Below are 15,177 nucleotides of genomic sequence, written 5' to 3'. Positions count from 1 at the left end.
AATTTACCTCAAGTGATATGATCTGAAGATTCTGATATTTAGATCTGATATTTTGAGCTGGTAATGTGTGGGTAAGCAGTTATTTAAGCAGAGAAAGGCTGCCAGGATTATGCAGCAAATACAAAAATGATGGTCATTGAAATTCCTACTCTGCTTTTAGGAATTCAACTAAAAATGACTCCACAGCTCAGAGCAACAGTCTGTCAAAATGGCTGTGCAGCAGATTAGAAAATGGTAAGGATGACTTTCACGACAACAACACCCTCTAAACTACCCCATAAAAAGCAACTCAAGAAATCAAGGAAAACATTCTAATGGGTTCACATCAAGTGCGTTTATTCATGATTAAATAGCTTCCTGTGAGATTCCCCTTCATAGATCACACAGTTCAAAAGTTCAGTAAAATCCAAGCAACAGAAACAGCAAATAATACATTTAAATGGGTTTACCAGTTACTATTCAAAAAGGAGAATGGAAAAAGATGGAGACTTGCTTTTTAAGCTGTGATGTCTCCTTACACATCTACATTTCTATAAAACAATGTTAGCAATTTAACCAATATTTACAACTAGTACACTCCACTGTACAACATGTGAAGTTACCTACAATGTTTAGCCTTTCAGTCAACCAAACTTTTCTCTTGATAAGTGCTTTTTGTGCCGTCATGCAGGACTACATTGTGGATTATTTTTTTTTTTTTGATGAAAGGTGTGTGGCTTTGAAGCCTTTTGAAGAAATGTGATTTGTGTTCAGTAATTATCCCTCACAAGTGTAAAATTCCATGGTTTGCGGTTTACTAATACAGGTAAATCTTTTGTGTTGCCAAGTTTGTTCCTGTTTTAGTTTTGCCATGACATTGAGTCAAAGCTGACTTGACTTAATTTTCCTGAAACTGTTTTCTACCCTTGTGCCTCTGGTCTGCCTGCATTTGGCTCCTCAACAATCGCCTCATCTGGATGTGAAACCAGAGTTAACTATGCAAATTGCTTTGCAACAGTTCTACAATGACTAGTGAGATACATTTTTTTATAGATGCAGCGCAAATACTCGGCTATTCTGCTCATAGGGTACCATTTTAAAGTAAGAACAGTCTAGGATAGATTTTCAAGGAGCATTTTTACAACAACGAATCAACCTAAAAAACAATTCCTCACTTTTAGTTTAGTTTAAAAAATAGCAAACATGTAATTAGTGAGTTTATTGTTGGGATAATTATTAAGATAATCATTAAAATATTTTAAATAAATGTGATAATTTCTAAAAAGAGCTTAATTGTTATAAGAAATATACTAAGAGAGTCAGCAGATGCAAACAGGAGCCCTCTGACAGTCATGTCACAACAGACAGAGCCAAGCCAGGGACTTGAAGGAATGCAAACCAACCAAAGGGGTCTCTGCAGATAAAAGATACAATAACTCATCTGTAAAAAGCTATCACTGCCCTCTAAATAAAACATGTGCCAAAAAAAATGCAAAAAAAAAGAGGCATAAATCAGATGAGAGAGAAGCATGCATAAGCTTTGACAAAGAGCTGCAGGCAGAAAGAGATGAGGCAGTCATGGGGGAAAAAAGGCAGAAAAAGACAAAATTCAAAACATGAAAAAAAGTTCTGCTTTTAATCACAGACGCAGTGTTTATTGATATAGGTGATAAAAAAGCATTTTCACATTTATTGCAACATCAAAGTCATGAAATCTTAATAGGAGTTCCAGATTAGGTGCAAACGATAGGAATCTTTTTCAAAGGCTCATTGGTGGAACCTGCTTTTTTCCCCCTTTGACTTTTTTGAGTTGGGTTGAAACCTAAGGTGTCATCATGGGAAGATCTAAAGAGCTCTCCAACCCTCTGATAAAAGACAAGTAGAGTCAACATATAAAAGAAGAAAAAGGTCTGTGGCTCTGCCAAGACATGTGAAAATATCTCTTATAAATAAATTATTCCCTGTACCATGCCAGAAAAGAAAAGAAAAAACAGCCTGTGCTTTCAACAAACATTGGTGATATGTAACGCAAGGTGGTGGCATTGGGGTGGTATGGGCTAGCTATTTTATTCAACTCTTGCATTTAGAGCAAAGACAACATAATTCCCGCAAGTGTTCAATGGTGCACTAAAATAAAGAATGTTTGGTAAAATACATAACCCTTTAGGATTAATGAGAGCTATGGAGCTGCATGTTGTTCTGAGAAGGTGCAGAGTAAGACCAAACCTGAATGGCTCACATGCTAATGTAGATGACCGGGGACATTGATGACATCCTCGAGCGGTTGTAACATCCAAATTTAAAGACACTATTTTTCCATATTTATTTGCTTGTATGGATAAATGTACAGATAGGAAGAAGCTGTAGCGGTAGGGAAGCAATTCAGATTTGACCTAACTGTCATTAGTGTGTCATCAACATAACTTAAACTAAACACCATGCAACCTTTTGAGTTGTTTTGATTCCATCATTGATCTGTGAGTCTTATTCACAATTGCTCACAGCAAAAAGTGGAAGAAGCCTTTGAAAACATGTCTACAACTTACTGCGTCAGTCAGATTAGTGCTGAAGTAAGGCCGTGTGCCGTGAATCAGTCTTCATTTCAGCAGATGCACACACAACAGTGGCAGGGCTGTAAAGTTCAAAGGATCACACGCCCACACACCCCTCTGCTCATGAGCCTGTCTCTCTGTAGCAGTCAGAGTTGAGAAACATGTCACACTCACCTCAGCAGGGTCTGTTTAGAAGACGGAGGCGGGTCATTGGCTTGATTCTGCAGAGGCTTCTTGGTCACCTGCTTATAAATGTTCCTGGCTGTGACCCCGAGCCACAGCATGGTCGACAGGGATGAGTAGTGCAGCACAAACCCGACCTGACATGGAACGAGAAAGAGCACATCAATTATTATTTTCTTCAATTCCCTGAGCTTTTTCATGACTGTACAGTGTTAGTACACCGTGTCTCCAAGAGAAATGTCAGACTTTAACTCAGAGGAACTACGTTCAAGACAAGTTATGAAAAATCACAGTCAATGTCACACCAAGGATTTCTCTGTAGAAGTCCCTGACTGCTCTGTCTTATTCATCTCAAACACAACCCTACAAGAATGGGAAAAGAGGTTAAAAAGTTCTATTGAACCATCAAGGTTGTTTGGGATGAGAGTATAACACTGTAGCTATACTGCTGGATACTGAGCAGCTCCTTATCAGCAGAGTTAGAGGACATGAGCTGTGCACTCTGAATAACAAATCAGAATATAAATTATGGTCACGTTGACGGGTGTCAGGGAGTGATTGTTTTTTCCGAGCTACACATGCACACCGTGTACACATATCAGCGTTCCTTCCTGTTTTAACATTCATGAATTATGTTTGAATTGTGAAACAGATTCCACTTTGTTTAAAGACTTTGTCAGAGCTTAGAAAGGAACTACAGAGAGGGAAGTATGAACAAGGAAAAGGCAGCCAGGAGATAGAAAATAAAATGCTCAAAGACGTTCTTAGTCAGGATGAACAGGCAACCCCAACTGCCCAATCGCATGGCTCTTCTCCAACCTGATAGGCCAAGGGACCGAGGCTAGTGGACCGCAGATCAGACGTTAATTGGAAACGCCCGTGAGCTGGTTACAGAGAGCAGAAAGCGGTTGGTGAGTCAATCATAGCTCTGAAGTCCAGAGACTTCAGAAGTCTTTGTCTAAACACATTGTTTTGCACTTTTAACAGCCTGATCAAACAATCAACATGTATCCACTTATGTGGAATGACAATCTACTTAAGTCAACAAGAGGGGGAACCAAAGGCATCGTTATCCATCTGGGAGAACCTCAAAAAGAATACTATTCCAAATTTTACCCATGATGCATTGCTACAGAGTATAAGAAAATAAGATCAGTGAGTATTGTCCATTTTCAGGTATGAATGTTGTAGATCAATTTGTCTTTTTGGATTGGTATTGCTGGAAAACATATTTAATTGACTGAATATCAAAATGACATCTAGAACGTAAAGCAGGGGGCGCGGTGTCGCGGTTAACCGCAGCCCCCTGATTGTTCATCACACCCATGAAGAATGCGGGGCAGGAAGCTCCGCCTTTGTTTATACAGACACATAACGTTGCACTCCACAAAATAGTTCCAAAACAAAACATGTAGTGATATTCATCGAAATCTAACAGTGCGCGTTCATGTTTGGTGTTAAATTTGTCGTATTTCCTTGCGAGACGGAAACTTCTGTTGTAGAATGAGGATGTGTGTGTGCTTCTGTAACCGCGCGTGTGTGTGTGTAAGTAGAGTGAGCTGGGTGCTGCGCGGCTCTAAGAGGGAGTGAGAGCCGCGCTCAGCGCAAGGCTAGGTGCAGGGAGTGAAGGAGAACACCAATAAAAGGTTTACCCCAGAAACACACAGAACTAGCAGAAAAAGCAAATTATCAGCAAAGATGAATGTGTTTCATGTGTTTATTATAGTTCCAATCACGCACTATATGCAGAACTTAAAAAAAAAAAAAAAAAAAAAACTTTTAAAAAAAAGTGCAGTGATGCGGTTATTGTCACATCCCTACATCAGTGCTGCTTCTTCACTTCATACCACTGGTGGGAAATTTGTACCTTTGTTGCCAATTCACATCTTCTTGGGTTGAATGTGTGAGCACAGAAGTAAAGGAAAAACAAAACAAAAAAAATGAAGATACAACTGCAACAACTCACAGCAGATAAAGTACTCATGACGTTCATTACAGGAATGACAGCATGATAAAACTTGTTCTTAGATTGATCTTAAACAGGAACCTCACTGCAGAAGGTGACATGTTGCCACTAGGGGTGTACCGATACGCTAAAATCTCAATTCGGTTCGATTCAGAATTTCATTGGGCTCGGTTCGGTACATTTTGGTTCAGTACTGCTGTTTGACAAATCTGCCTGATATGAACTGCTATTTTAATTAACTATTATTTTATTGTTATTTATTGTGTGTGTTTTGCTGCCGGTGTGGGTACCGGATGTTCTCGGGGTCCTTCGGGGTCCTTCGACCAATGATGACGTCACACTATTTGATTGGCTGTAAGTTGCCACGACCAATGAGTTAACGTAGCTAATTTAAAAAAAAACTTTATTGACAATTGCGGTATCATACATTAAATAACGAACTATAACAATGTAATCAATATTACCTCGAAGATCAGTCACCATTGCCAAACATAACATATTAACATAGAAAATAAATAATAGAGGGGAAAAAAACAATGAACATAAGAAACAAATAAATAAAAACATAAGTAAAATAAAATAAAGGAACATAGAACCAATCTAAATAGTCTAATACTAGTTAGGGGTACTCGTGAAGTTTGTATTTCTGAACAAAAGTAAGCAATTTCAAGCCATTCTTCTTTTTCATATAATGAAGTGATTGCAAGTAAAAACAGAGCTCTTTATGAAATGTTATAAAAAGTGGTTTGGTCTTCAAAAATGTATTTTTGTGCATATAAAACTTTGCTTGCAATATCAGGATATTAAGAACGGTATTTTCTGGTCTATTATATGATACCACACCGAATAGAACATTTTTTGAGTGTAAATGAACTGGCATTGCAATTTTGGAAGAATACCAGAAGCAGAACTCATCCCAGAATGTTTTTATAACTCCACAGTTAAAGAATAAACGATCCACCGTGTCAATGTCATTCAAACAAAAACTGCAGTCATTCTCTTCAAACCCAAAACGAATCCTCAAAAATTCCTTAGATGGGTACGACGTCGCTAAGTCGTAAAATCGCTAAACGTAAAATCGCTGGCTAAGTAGTTTGTCCAACTGGTGTTACCGTAGGGTGACGTCATCATTGGTCGAAAGACCCCCGAAGGACCCCGAGAAGATCCGGCGGCCCAAGTCGATCCGGTACCCACACCGGACACCTGAATTTCTCCCTTGGGAGATTAATATAGTTTTTATCTATTAATCTATATTCAGTATTTTTTCGGTACATAAAAGGCAGATAAAAATAACTTACAAAATGCATTTATTGGTTTTACATAACAATAGATAAAAGTGACCTATGTAGCTGATCTGCTTAATTCGCATGGTTATTTTGGCAATTTTTACGCCGGATGCCCTTCCTGACGCAACCCTCTCTATTTATCCGGGCTTGGGACCGGCACAGAGGCAACTGGCTTGCAACCCCTGTGGCTAGATCTGCTTAATAAAATTAGAAAAACTATCAGCTGTAAAGAACCAAAAACTTTGGATACTTAACACTGACCTGAAAAAAACACTTGAACTGCACATTTTTTTTCTTGTAGACTCGATTGTTCCAGTCGGTGATGCTGTTTTAAGTTTAACAGATTAGATGTGTTACTGTGGCATACACTATCTTTGTGTAACAATGTTATTTCTCTGTCTACTCTCTCTCTGAAACTGTTTGAGGGCATGTGGAGTATGGGGGGGCAAGGACAGTCTTAGCAGCTAGTTCATTTTAGTTTATTAGCAGCTCGGCTCTCGTTTCCCCGCTACGAGTGACAAAGCAGCTGCGTTGTTACAATGCGGGAAAAAAAAGAAAAAAAGGACAGAAACGGTTCGGTTCAACTTCATGCATTGTTACACCCCTAGTTTCCATTATTAACATATAGGCCACTATGACGCTGAAGCTGAGTCTCTCATGTATTTTTCCTTAAAATTATGAAGCCAATGTCTAGCAGAATGTGAACATTATTTATTTATTTAAAAAAGATGGACTTTTCCATGAATTGGACTTTGGGGCAAATGCTATTTTAAAAAAGTTGCTTGATTCTTTTTTCGGCTTTGCTTGTGAAACATCTGGTCTTTATTATGATGTGTTTTTCTTACATGTGGCCACATGATTGTAAGAAAAAAAAAACAAAGACATCAATGCTTCTAGTTTGTTCCCTTTTTCCTGTAGCAAAGGTAAACGTTAAACAACATTCAGAATTATGTGCTTCCATTCATCTATTTTCCAAATGTGCTTAAACCCTTCTGGGGTCACTGGTTTGCTGGAGCCTATTCCAGCTACTGCTTGGTGTACAAAGGGTACACCCTAGACAGGTCACTTGGACAGGTCGCCAATCTCAGATTTGCACCTAAGGGACAATTTAAGAATTACCAATTAACCTATAAAAAGTGAGTTTCTGGAGATAACCAAACACGCACGAGGAGAAAGAACAAACTCCACAGAGAAAGGGCCCTGCTGGGATTTGAACCAGGGGTTTCTGGCAGTGAGGCAGGAGTGCTTACCGACATCCAACAACTCACCAGTGCAGTACGTATATTAGCTGGATGTAAAGCCAACTTTGTGAGGATTGGTGCTTCTCTCTGGTGTGCTTGTTTGATTCTGAGCTGTGTTTTAGTCGTCTTGGGTTCTAATGCTTTCCTGCAACTTTCAGTTATCCATCAGCCCAGATTTTAGCTTCAGACACCCAATGGGCTGGTGGTTAGAGTTCCAGCTACCTCGATCACATGTCAAAGGGTTGTTGAACCGGTACCTCATAAACATCATTTTCCATGTCAGATTCCGAATCTCTTTCTATGCAATAATGTTATTAAAATGAGATTTTTTAACTCGGCAAAATTGTAGAACAAGACATGATAAACTAAAAAAATGTGATGGTGTCATTTTCCTCAGAAATCAAAGGAGATAAGCAGCAGAAAAACACTGAAAACCACAAATGAAAATATTTAAGAAGCTAAAACTAAAAAATCCTTTCCTTCTCTTTCTCTATCATTTCTGGGAATAGCTTTACTACAAACCAGCAACCAACTGGTCCAATTCTGTTTATGACTTTGAAGTGTTCAAATACATAAACCGTACATTTTTTAGTTTCTTTTTGTTCAGCTCAGCTAACTTTTATATGTTTAACTAAACTCTGCTTCTGGCCTCTTTAAACTGTGTCCTTCTGAAGTCCAGCTATGACTTGAGTAGATAAAAATGCTAATACTCTCCTCTGGACACTTTCAATTACATTTTTATCGGCTGGCTTTTGCCAGCAGGCTCTTTTCAAGGTGCCACACCATTTTAATGAAGTTGGGTGGAGTGAAAAAAAAGTATTCTTTTATGTTTTGAGTTGATGCTGAACTCCTACAGCTTCTGTTGCTGCTGCTTTGCTAGTTTATGTGGGAGCAATCTTGACAGTGAGAAAGACAGAGATAATGTGTTTGTAACTAGAAAAAAAAAAAACGCTGGTAGGGGACAGAAACAATCACACACAATGACTGACTTATTACCTATTGTAGCTCAATGTACCAATTTGGTTTTCCCTCCAAGGTTCAAAACAGGCTTGATTAAAATCAGGAGCTCATATAAGAAGGTTACACTTTCCTCCCTACCTTCCTGAGTATAAAACAAACTTCAACAAACAAATAAATAAACAATTGTTCTGGAAAAAATAACATTATGTTGGTCATTGAAGGAACATGAAATTAAAAGGGATCCAAAAGTTTTAAGTGATCTTGGAAGAAAAAAGAGAGACAGTTTTTTCAAATTAAATAACACAAAAAGGTTAGTTATTTTCATAATTTGGAATATGGTTTAAGCCAGTGTTTTTCAACCTTTTTTGAGCCAAGGTACACTTTATCCTTGACAAAAGACCTCGCGGCACTCCTTAAAAAGGAGAAACTCTATGGTCTCTATTGATGTACAGACCCTCCACAATGTTTTTTATTTACCCTTGTGCTATCTTAGATGACCCCCCCCCCTTACACTGACGTGTTCTCCCTACCATGACAAAGGTGGATAAAGGTGGAAAGATTTCATGTAATCCATGGACACCAGTGAAAATCACAAATCATTGAAGAAAAAAGGTTCAGAGCACTGTCTAGTGGGTCTAGATGACCCAACTCCCAATGTTAAAGTGCCTAGGGTAGCACAAGGGTTACAGATGTAATAAAAGTTAAGTTAGTTTTCTGTAATAATTTTCAACTAAATTATTTGAAATTTTACCCTGGTAGTTGTTTTACCCTTCAGTTTATTAACATGACATTTTATGTAACCTCACAAAACAAAACAAATATATCCTTTCTAAATAGTCACTTCTTTATTTTAATATTTATTTCAATGTTGGTGCAAAGACAACTGTAATTTTGAACAATTATATGATCACAATATGTTTGATAGATTTTACACAAAAAAAACTAACATTATATTTCTGTTTTCTGTAGCTACACAAAAAGTGAACATGTTGAAGTTTAATTAGTTTTTCTTTTTTCTTAATCAAAGATGAAGTCTTTGAAAACTTTTACAAAAATGTTTTATTTCTTTTTAGATGATTAAATTGTTTCAATTATTTTAATTGTGTCTGTTGGCCACTTCACCTTAATCCTGTTTCTTAAATGTTGTTATTACTTCTTCTTAAGTTTAACATATAAATAATCCAGACGTTATTAGAAAAGTGTTTCAGTTAGAAAGATGACTTGGACCAAACTCTGGGATGTTTGGCTGTCAATAAACACAAACCTTGAAGGAGAACTAAACTGTTAACCTCTGATTTCATTAAGAAGATTGAAAAACTGTTTGATGTGTGTTCATTGTGGTTTCAAGACGTTTAACAGGGAAGACTCATTTTACGCTGAGACGCTGTCACTTTAACACAATGCATCATGGGAGATGTAGTGCAAAAACTGCCACAGAAGGCAGACAGACTCTCTTCTCTGAGCTTCATTGTATTGTTCACTTGTTCCACGGTCTGACACCGGATTCTGTGGAAAGCTACACCGCTAAAGACGAGCTTTAGCTGGTATTTTTGTTGGAACTGAGAGACTTTATGAGCAGAATCAGAACAAGGAAGTGAAGACTTTAACCACTTCTGATTGGTCAGACTGATGACGTATGATTAAGCCTCCATTAATGATTGGTTGAGACAGTTAAAGGGGTGGGACTTTTCAGAAAACAGAGCTTAAGCTGCGGCTAAATCACGGCACCGTCATTCTTATTAAAATGAAAAAAGTATTTTATGATCTTTCATATTCTTAACTACTCAGTGTTTTATCAGGGCCTGTTTGGAAGAACACAGAGCTGATATCCTGAAGATTGGAAATGTTTTCACACTGACCAAAAATATAAACGCAACACTTTTGTTATAGCTCCCCTTTTTTAAGGTATGAACTCAAAGATGTGAAACATTTTCCACATACACAAAATAACCAGTTCTCTGAAATATTGTTCACAAATCTGTCTAAATCTGTGATAGTGACCACTTCTCCTTTGCCAAGACAATCCATCCCCCTCGCAGGTGTGCCACATCAAGATGCTGATTAGACAGCATGATTATTGCACAGGTGTGCCTTAGACTGGCCACAAGAAAAGGCCACTCTGAAATTTTCAGTTTTGTTTTATTGAGGGGGTCAGGGGACTCAGACAACCAGTCAGTATCTGGTGTGACCACCATTTGCCTCATGAAGTGCGACACATCTCCTTCGCATAGAGTTGATCAGGTTGTCTCTCGATCCATTGTGCACAATGCCACAGATGTCGCAAGTTTTGAGGGAGCGTGCAATTGGCATGCTGATAGCAGGAATGTCCACCAGAGCTGTTGCTAGGGAATTGAATGTCCATTTCTCCACCATAAGCCGTCTCCAAATGCGTTTCCGAGAATTTGGCAGCACATCCAACGGGCCTCACAACCGCAGACCACGTGTAACCACACCAGCCCAAGACCTCCACATCCAGCATGTCCACCTTCAAGATCGTCTGAGACCAGCTACTGATGTCAATGTTGTGGATCGAGTAGCCCATGGTGGTGGTGGGGTTATGGTATGGGCAGGCATATGTTATGGGCGAAGAACACAGGTGCATTTCATTGATGCCATTTTGAATGCACAGAGATACTGTGACGAGATCCTGGGGCCCATTGTTGTGCTGTACATCCAACAACATCACCTCTTGTTGCAGCATGATAATGCACGGCCCCATGTTGCAAGGATCTGTCCACAATTCTTGGAAGCTGAAAACATCCCAGTTTTTGCATGGCCAGCATACTCACCGGACATGTCACCCATTGAGCATGTTTGGGATGCTCTGGATCGGCGTATACGACAGCGTGTTCCAGTTCCTGCTAATATCCAGCAACTTCGCACAGCCATTGAAGAAGAGTGGACCAACATTCCACAGGCCACAATAGACAACCTGATCAACTCTATGCGAAGGAGATGTGTCGCACTTCATGAGGCAAATGGTGGTCACACCAGATACTGACTGGTTGTCTGAGTCCCCTGACCCCCTCAATAAAACAAAACTGAAGATTTCAGAGTTTTCTTTCAATGTTTTCTTTTCTTGTGGCCAGTCTAAGGCACACCTGTGCAATAATCATGCTGTCTAATCAGCGTCTTGATATGGCACACCTCCGAGGTGGGATGGATTGTCTTGGCAAAGGAGAAGTGCTCACTATCACAGATTTAGACAGATTTGTGAACAATATTTCAGAGAACTGGTTATTTTGTGTATGTGGAAAATGTTTCACATCTTTGAGTTTATACCATAAAAAAAGGGAGCAATAACAAAAGTGTTGCGTTTATATTTTTGGTCAGTGTAGATCATTGAATGGGTAATTTCCAATGGTACACCTGACTCCTACGGCACACAAGTGTGTACATTTTCAGTCAGTAGATCAGAATACATGTTTATAATCATCATTTTGTACTCTCCCTATAATTTTTGAATGTGTGGTTCTCCATTGGGATTTACAGATATTTTCCCATTCTTCCTTAGAGATGAGCAATCTTCCTTCGCGTTCCCATTTACTTTTAACATATTGAGTGTTTGGGTGTGGGGAGTTCCATAGACCCTTGTAAGAACCTAAAAAATATATATATTTTCCAACCTGTATTCCCTCAAAACTTTTTACTGCACCCTTTTTTTATTAGGTTGCAGTATGCAGAGACTCCTGTTGTCCTCCATATTTTAAATCTTGAGTCTGTCCTGTCTGGTATCAAATCTGTGTCATATGCACCCCATCGCAGCATCAAAGATCATTCTATGATTACTTTCAGATTGTACATCTGTTGAATTATCTATGGGAACCCCAGCAAACATAAGCAGAGGAAATAAGGTAATACATTATTTACAAAAGTTAATTTCTGAACTGTTTGCTTAGTCAGATTTCATTATGGTTATTTTCAAAGTCAATTTAGAGGGTTACCGGATAACCTTCATGCACTGTAGAAAATTCCACAGTATACTTAGCTCTGCACTTTTAAATGAACCAAAGTTCCCCAAACCCTTTTTTTCCCTCCCAGCCACAGTTATTAAATCTGCTACATGGTGGTTTTAAGGACTGGTAGCCAGTCAATCATAAGCCTATTGCATGCATGTACAGAAGTGAGCTGAAGTGCACTCAAATTGGACCCAGTGGAAGTACAAAGCAAATCACAGTTGACTTTTTTCCCAACATTTGCTGTCACAACTAATTTCACAGTGGTCCACTAATGAGAAGCTCCTCTGTATGGCATCTTTAAGCTGACAGCTGGATATAACCTCAGATCTAGGCCACATCTTCCACTAAGTTCTTAGCTTAATTAATAGCTTATTTAACTGCAGTCACACTCACTGAGCAATCACCTGAGCTGTGCAATCTCAATGCTGAGGAGAGCAGAAGAGTAGGATGAGAATGGGCTGGAGAGAAACAAACATCAATGTTATTCTCTGCTACTGCTGTAGAAGTGCTTAAGTTTGGCATCTGCACCCTTTTTTAAGACGAGATGAAGAATTTTATCTTAGAAAAGCTATTGTATGCAGACAAGCAAAATCAACAGATTTCACTAAACCTCAGACAATCCTGGCATTCAGCTGCAATTTTATTAATCTCAGTATTCACTCTGTTTCCATCACAGAACTACCTCCAAATGTCAAAATTCACACAGGTAAATATGACTGTAAAGAACAAAAACAGTCCAAACACTGCAGAAAACGGTGCCATCCGTTAGGCTGTTGGGTTTCCATTTCAACAATGTGACATATTTAAGCATCTTAAAACAAAACACTTGTATAAAGTCAGCTGATGTGTTTCTAAAGATTAGTTTGTTTCCAAGACCTACCATGTTCAAAGAGCAGGAAACTGTTTCTTTTAAAGATTTAGAAATCTTTTTGATTTGTTTTGATCATTTATAACGCCTTTTTTAATCTTTTTTATCTGTATAGACAGTGCGTTGTAACAGGGGGAGAAGGGAAGTATCCAGGCGCAGAGAAGGAGAGGAGGCGGGAGGTTGCAGGAGAACGTCGTTTTAATAACAAAACTAAAGACAAAACCAAAACCACTGCATACGGCAGGCTAGAAACTCGAAACGCTCTAAAAACGCACTAAGCTCGAAACCGGGGAAGAATACAATATGGACCAGCACAGGAGGAAGGGAAAGACAAGACTTAAATACATACAAGGCAACAAGACACAGGTGGAAACACTCAGAACTGATGGGGCAAGGTAAAACTCAAAACAACAACGAAACAGGAAACCCTACAAAATAAAACAGGAAGTGAAACTCAAAATATCACAGAACAAAAAGGAAACAAACCACAAGGGCAAAGAAACAGAAACCGTAACATGCGTTCCAAACGATTTTGCAAATTTTATTTAAGTATCAAAAAGTAAAAATCCTTTGTTTTTCACTAAAACTTATGGAGGATTTTGGTTCTCTGGGCTCTTTGGATCACTGACATCAATCTCAGACACCTGTGATCATTAGTTTTCCAGGTGCGTTAAATTAAAGGAAAACCTACTGAAGAAAAATGTTCCACATTATTAAGTAGACCAACAGTTTTAAGCACTATGGAAAGAAAAAGGATCTCTGCTGCTGAAAAGCCTGAAATAGTTAAATGCCTTGGAAAAGGTGTGCAAACCTTGTATATTTCACAAAAACTTCAGTGTGATCATTGTACTATTAACCTTTGTGCTATCCTAGGCACTTTAACATTGGAAGTGGGGTCATCTAGACCCACTAGACAGTGCTCTGAACCTTTTTTCTTCGATGATTGGTGATCTTCACTGGTGTCCATGGATTACATGAAATCTTTCCAACTTTATCCACCTTTGTCATGGTACGGATAACGCGTCAATGTAAGGGTGGGGTCATAGGATAGCACAAGGGCTAAGAGATTGTGGCTGTTTCAGAGCACACATTGGTTGGTGAAGATAAAGGCAGAAGGAGGAGGGTTGTTGCCCAACAAATACATCAGCTTAAGAGAGCAGCTGCTGAAATACCATTACAAAGCACCAAGCACATGTTTGAAGGTGTTGGTGTCTCTGGAGTCCCACCAACATCAAGGTGTAGGATCCTCCAGAGGTTGCAGCTTTATGTAAACCATCTATTCGGCCCCCCCTTAAACAACACTTGGAAGCAGGAACGGCTGCAGTGGGCCCAGACATAGACTAATTTTCAGTCTTTCAGTCTTGTTCACTTAGGGTTCCACAAAATTTGTGTATGTAAGTAATATGAAATTTTATTTTGTGTGCTGCATGTTGTTTCTCATGCACTGAGAATGTGCGAGTGGTGCGCGATTGCACAAGAGTGCAGGTGGCACCTGAAATGGATAGGCGTCGTCCATAGACAATTACACATTGTTCGGCCAGAACTGCTGCTGCCTGGAGATCCGGCTGTGACCGCCCAGCTGTAGCCCAATTATTGTAATGACGTCTTCCCCGCCTGACTGCTGCTGCACTGCTGACGTCTGCATTCATGACTATTCCAACCTTTTTTAGAAAAATCGAGCATCGGCACCCCTTATTGGAGATTATGCCCATGCATCCACATCGCACAGTGGCAGTTGTATAATAAAGTTGCATGTGTGACCTGTAGCTTTAGGCAAATTTATTATCGCAACTTCAATTTGTGCAATTTCATAGTCAATGGAAACCATTGGCTGCTATGGACATAAAAGGAGATAAACTGATGGTGTGGCGCCCATCCTCCCCCGACCTCAACCCTATTGAGAACCTTTGGAGCATCGTCAAGCTAAATATCTCTGAGGGTGGGAGGTAGTTCGCATCCAAACAGCAGCTCTGGGAGGCTATTCTGAAATTCTGCAAAAAAAATTCAACAAGAAACTCTGCAAAAACTCACACGTTCTCTGGATGCAAGAACTGTGAAACTGTCACAAAATAAGGGGTCATTTGTTCAAATGAAATTGACCAGTTAGGATGCTTTTGATTGGAATAGCTTTAGATTTTAGTAAATTTCAGCTCCTAATGAAGCAAATTCAACAATGACCATTT

At 39.1% G+C, this 15,177-nt stretch overlaps 1 protein-coding gene across 2 annotated transcripts in view; it reads right to left on the bottom strand.

The window, feature by feature from the left end:
* adgra1b (adhesion G protein-coupled receptor A1b) overlaps positions 1 to 15,177 on the bottom strand; it is a 207,473-nt gene that overhangs the window by 11,497 nt on the left and 180,799 nt on the right. For both annotated transcript variants that reach the window (XM_023963140.2, XM_078932087.1), the window contains one exon: positions 2,706 to 2,851. In XM_023963140.2, coding sequence (XP_023818908.1) covers positions 2,706 to 2,851 — 146 coding nt within the window. The remainder of the gene's footprint in view (positions 1 to 2,705; positions 2,852 to 15,177) is intronic.

Source organism: Oryzias latipes, chromosome 15 (assembly GCF_053564925.1).
Source record: "Oryzias latipes strain Hd-rR chromosome 15, Olatipes_Hd-rR_3.1".
Taxonomy (NCBI): Eukaryota; Metazoa; Chordata; class Actinopteri; order Beloniformes; family Adrianichthyidae; genus Oryzias; species Oryzias latipes.
This window is presented reverse-complemented; position numbering and strand designations above follow the sequence as displayed.